The following is a 6,000-nucleotide window of genomic DNA, read 5'->3' on the forward strand; positions in this document are numbered from 1 at the left end:
TTCCCATTTTTAGAATAAAGTGAATCTAATAAATTCATTTAAACGTTCTAAATTTCTCTCTTTTGAAGTATGAACATTAAATATTAGATTTTGAGGAATAACATAATAATGTTTGTAGTTTTTGAGTAACAACAATTTAGGACTCAATCATTGATATGAAGTAAAAAATTTATTGAGTTCTTCATATTATCGTTTATTTTTGTTGTTGTTTGACTACTTTAAAGGCAATTAGCAACGCACCCAAATAGTTAATAAGAATTATTTTTTGATAGAAATGGACGATAATTTTTATAAGAATACAAATGTAAACTCAATTTTGAGAAAAAATATTCTAGCTTGCTTTTGTGATGACGGGCTACATATAACATTGTTTCTATTTGTAAATTATAATATAAAATCTTTATATAAGGATATGTATATTTATTTGGATAGAATCTTTTCCAAAATTAATTTTGTTTGTTATTTCTTCCTTCATCTTTGCAATCTTGACTTCTTTCCTCTTCTTCTTTTTTATTCTTATATAATGGAAAAAGTTTTTATTATGAAAACGATAAAACAGAAGAAAATAAAGAATATTGATTAAATAAGACAGATATCCTATTAATGCATTCAAACCAACAAAATAAATAAAAAAACTTGATGCATATTTACTCATTTATTCTACATATGTTATTCATGGCTTTTATAATAAATGTAGTCGCATTATATGACATCTGTTTTTTTAATTTGTTTCAGGATCCACAATCAAAAGTTCTTCATCCTCAAGAGAATCAAAAAACTCTAATCGACGAAAAGCAGAGCGTAAGTAGATTTTAAACTTATTGGGTGGGTCTGACATGATAACTAGTGCTCAATCATTAATATATATAATTATACCTATCAGTATGTTGAAAAAAAAAAGAAACCAAAAATTAACGAGCTCCCCCAGTCAATTTTATGAATGTTTTGGAGAAGAGTAGGATAAATGTCATGATTTTTCAATTACTTACCTCAAGAGCGTCCGAAAGATTATATTGTGTGTGTTTAGCTTCGTTTATGATTTTTTTTTCTTGAAAAAACAAATTGAAAAATTAAATTTTTGTAAAAAAAACTTAAGAATTCCATAGTTATTCACAAAATATTAAATTATTTGAAAAAAAAATAATAAAATCCAATCTTCATAAAAAATGTAATTTTTTGGAAAAAAATTTCAGAAATAAAATCAATATTATTAAATTTTTGGAAAAAAATTTCAGAAATAAAATAAATATTATTACATTTTTTGAAAAAAAAAGTTCAAAAATTCACTGTTATACACAAAATATAATTTTTTTTTGAAAAAAGTAATTCAAAAATCCACCGCTCCTTACAAAAAATAAAATTAATATTATTACATTTTTTGGAAAAAAAATTCAAAAATTTATAGCTATCCACAAGAAATTAATTTTTTTGGAAAAAAAGATTCAAATAATAAATTTTCTAGTAAAAAGAAAAAAATCCTTAATTTTTGGGGGCTACATCCCATCCAGCCCACCACCTGTGTGCGACACTAAAGCTCCTCGCAGCTATGAAGAGAAGTAAATAAACACAAGCCCCCCAACCCTCTGTATCCAGTATCCAGCAATGATATGACAAATGGGATGGGAATATTATTCTTTTCCTTTTCAGTTAGTACCAACCTTCAAATGACACTAAAAATTAAATTTCAAATTTTGGAGACCTTCAAAAAATTTCTAAAAAAAATTTCAAATATTATTTTTGGAGAAAAATTTCAAAAATCTATAGCTATTGAAGGAAATTTAATTTTTTTGGGGAAAAAAATAAATAAAAAGACTCAAATATAAAATTACCTAGTAAAAAGAAAAGAAACCCTAAATTTGGGTGTCCCTGCGGACGCCGCTGCCAACTCCTTGAAATTGTATTAATATTTGATTTGATTTCAATAGGTCAAAACTACAAGACAATGGATAATAATGGTGATACCGATTACTACGAATCTGTGAATCAGCAACAACAAAGAATAGATGATTTTGGTTGGAACTCTGAGGGCTTCTACGGGTCCTCCGCCTCTTCGCTCATGACGACTCCCAAATCCTTCTTAACTACCCTAACTCTTCTTATCCTACAACAATTCATTCCCAATATAATTTGTCAAAAGACTCAGTTTTAAAAAGGGACTTTATTCAAGCATGGATAGATAATGCATTCTTACTTGGGCTCAACACAAATAGAACGAATGGTTTCTTACATATCATGATGAATATCAGTCATAAACCAAGGAGTACTCTTTACATAAAACGAGCACTCTTTTTTTCCCTTTCTTTTTTTGACCAACTTAAGGCTTTTTTTTTTATATTAGAGAATAGTTATGAAACTTTTTTTTTTTACCAATTATTATTCTGATGACATCAAAGAACCTGAGAAAACATTTCTTTTCGTTTTACTGCCTGAATTTTTGTAAATTTTTGTTATTGTCATTCATTTAATTCGATTCACCAGAGTTTTATAATTTGTTAGAACATTTTTATGTGCCCAGTTTGGTACACGAGGAATGTAAAATATATTTGTGATATACTTTAATACATTTTTTTGCCAGGTTTATATCAAAACTGAACCCAATGTCATTGGACGAAAAAGTGAATAGTTTACCGAAAATATATAAAAACTTAACTTATAGTTGTTGAACATTGGGTCCCTTAGACAATTTTTAATATACTTTATAAAATTAATTTTTATTATGATAAGATAAAAACAAACTGATCAACCCTAAAATTTCTTAAGACATTCCTTACACGATTGTTTTAATTTAACTCCCTCTTTTTTTAATAAACTATTCTAGTAAGGTGGCATTCATTAACCAAATGCCCTCGTGTGTACTAACAGGTTTTTTTTCTTAACCCCTCGCCCCCTCTAGAACAACGTTTCATTGTTAACCCCTCCAAATAATTTTGTTTTAACTATTTTTTAAAGGTCTTTTTGTAGCAAATTCCATCATTTTCAAAAAAAAGAAAAAGGTTGATTCTATTTTTTCAAAATGTTTGTTCCCTGATCCCTTTCTATATTATATCTTGCCATAATAATCAGATAGCGACAGTTATAAGTGGACTACCCCCCCCGTACTCCATAACTACAAATCGAAGGTACTTTTTGAAATGCCCTCTTGTGAATTTCAATCTAATTACGTTATTAAAAGAAAACAAATATTTATTTTTATTTCTAAAATGACCTTTTTGTAGTAGAAGTCTCTTTTTTCCCCCAATGACGTCATGTATGCTATCTTGGTTCATTATTGTCAACTATATAGCAAAGGTACTTATCCACAAGGCCTTATGGTGATTTTAAATATAATTACGGTTTTTTTTAGAAAACAAGAAATTACGTAAATTTTTAAAATGACCTTCTTTGTAAAAGTAACTCTTTAAAAAAGAAAAAGGTCGCTCCTTTTTCTATTTTTTGACAATTCTGTCCTCTTTTTCCTGTGACCTCATTTAAGCTATTTTGTCATATTATTCAGGACTACTTGGGTTTAAGTTGACCCCTTCCCCTACGAAGTTATACTTGATTTGAGGCCTTACACCCGCCCTCTAAACGGCCATATCTCCAAACAAAATTATATAGCCTTAAGTTGGTCAAAAAAAGGCAGGCTTACAAATGAGTGCAATTTCCATGTTTGAAGTATTCCTTGCTTAAGCAGACATATTTTTATATTTCAACGTTGTCATGATTATCAGTATAGTCAAACAATAAAGGAGTAGTCAGATAATTAATTAATTATTTATTTATATTATTACCTAATAACCCTAAAAACCCGACCCTATAATCCCCACCTCAACCTTCTGATGCGTCATCTCTAAGCCCTACCTTTTCTATCTTTTTTTATAAACATATATAATTATACATTCGTTGAATACTACTCAAATTGGTTTATAATTAATTTAAATAAATATCATGGATTTGTTGTATGGTTTTTTGAATTAATTAACTATACTGCATCTTATTATTAATTATAAATATATATTATAATATTGTTATTTGACATATTTTATGAACCTTGTGTTATCATCATTTTGTTTCTTTGTTTTTAAAATAAATCTATTAAACTACAATCGTCATGTCGTGTCCTTTATTCTATCGCACAACCTTTCCCAAAATGAAATAGAAAAAAGAAACAATATCAATGTGTAAGTTGAGCTTTTTTTTTAATCACTCACAACTTTGATTTTCAAAAGGGTAGGGTAATTTTTGAAAAAAAGGTCCAGATCAAGGTCAAAAATGCTAAAAAAAATGGTTGAGTCTGTTAAAGCTACCATTAAAAAGGCAAATCGAACATTAATGGCCTGGCTCACGAGGTTGTCAGCAGCCATACCCCCATGCGCCGCCTGGTGAAACAATACTTAATGATTACAAGGTAACACCTCGTCAGGGTTAGTAACCACTGGATCGAGTTAAGTATGTGACTAGGTGTAAAATCTTCCTTAACAAGCTCAGAAACCAAGACGCTTGGCCTCCGAACAACCCCCTGGACTTTCGTATTTTAGGGCACCTCCAGGGGAAGTTTTCGTGAGTTCCATAAACAACAAAGGACCAACTGAAGACCGCCATCAATACTGCTTGATTTATAGCTGAGCTTTGGAAAGAACTGTTGTACAAAGTTCAACGCCGGGCAAATGGCGGCTACATTGATTGAGAATGTAAATAAGGTTTTCCTTTATTGTATTTATGAATTAAATGGTCCCAATTTAATGATATTTTTTGAACAATATGTACAGAGTTCGGAAGTAAACCGTGGACTATTAATAATAAATGCTAATTATGTAATTAAAATAATGAGGTTTTGTGATTTTGTCCTGGCATATTCCGCATCTCCTATCATTTCTGCATAAGAAAACAATAATAAACATTTCTCAAATCTTTCATCATGAGTGAGCAAGAAGCAAAAAGGTAGAGGATCTCAAACTTTGTGGATGCCAAAATTGAGGTGGCAAAGATTATTGACATTGTGAAGTACTCCAGGAGCCTCATTTTCAAGGTGGCCAAGATGAAAAAGGATGGAAAAGACCTCTCAAGGAAAGAAGGAAGTGGGGGAGTTTCTGGGGAACCTGACGAAGAAGATCAAAAGACCCCACAAAATCCATGAATTGCCTCTCTAAAGAGTTTGCCGTGGACAAGGGGGTAATCAGGAGGGCTGTGAAGGAGGACTTGGGGTTTCCTCTTACACAAGAACCCCACGCCACCAGTTGACGGGGACTCTGAAGGAAAGGAGACTGCAGAGGTGCAAGAAAGTACGTGCGTGGAGCAAGGCAAACGGATCCACAGTAAAAAAACCAGGTCTGCAACCGTCGAAACGACTGTTGACTTGGGGGATCACCAGAGGAGGTCAAGGGGGTCTTCCATACAAAACATACGGCCAAACAATGGTCCTAGGGGGCGGGGCGTCCGACAGAAAGAAGAGGCCTCCCTTCTTTTTTAAGGCTGGAGAGAAACTTCAGCGCCGACAACATCGCTGATTTTTGGCCCAAGGACATGTGGCCATCATATTTGCCGGATTTGAACCCGTTTGGCTTTGTTTGTGGGTCACTTTGGAGAGCGAGACTAACCGGACATCTCATCCGAACGTAGACTCCCTGATGGCCGTCATTGTGAAGGAGTGGAACAACTTGTCCGAGAAGTTCATCATCAACTCTGCAAGGCTTTCCTCTGCCGTGTGGAGGCTTTGATTGGTGCTGAGGTCGGCACCATTTGCTGGATAATATGTCTTAAACTATTCTTCAAAATTACCATTTATTTTTTTCAATTGCAAGTATTTAAAAGTAACAACTTTTCTACAATACTGTACTCGGTAATTCTTGAAGAATTTCATTAAATTATGGGGATGTTTCAGAAAGTTGTGTTGTTTTATTGAAATATCATATTAGTTCACAGATTTTATTGAAGGTTATTAAATAAACAGTATGAAAAAAGTGATAAAATTCCGATGATAAAATAGTCATAACTTCCTTAATATTAAAGCTAGAGACATGA

At 31.9% G+C, this 6,000-nt stretch overlaps 1 protein-coding gene across 1 annotated transcript in view; it reads left to right on the forward strand.

The window, feature by feature from the left end:
* The window catches only part of LOC121121616 (uncharacterized), a 141,565-nt gene extending 138,573 nt beyond the window's left edge, over positions 1 to 2,992 (forward strand). The window contains exons 13-14 of the mRNA XM_071890079.1: positions 736 to 801; positions 1,926 to 2,992. Of these exons, the coding sequence (XP_071746180.1) occupies positions 736 to 801; positions 1,926 to 2,149 (290 nt within the window). The 3' untranslated portion in view covers positions 2,150 to 2,992. The remainder of the gene's footprint in view (positions 1 to 735; positions 802 to 1,925) is intronic.
* The last annotated feature ends 3,008 nt before the right edge of the window (positions 2,993 to 6,000 follow it).

This window comes from Lepeophtheirus salmonis, chromosome 7, assembly GCF_016086655.4.
Source record: "Lepeophtheirus salmonis chromosome 7, UVic_Lsal_1.4, whole genome shotgun sequence".
In the NCBI taxonomy this organism is placed as follows: Eukaryota; Metazoa; Arthropoda; class Copepoda; order Siphonostomatoida; family Caligidae; genus Lepeophtheirus; species Lepeophtheirus salmonis.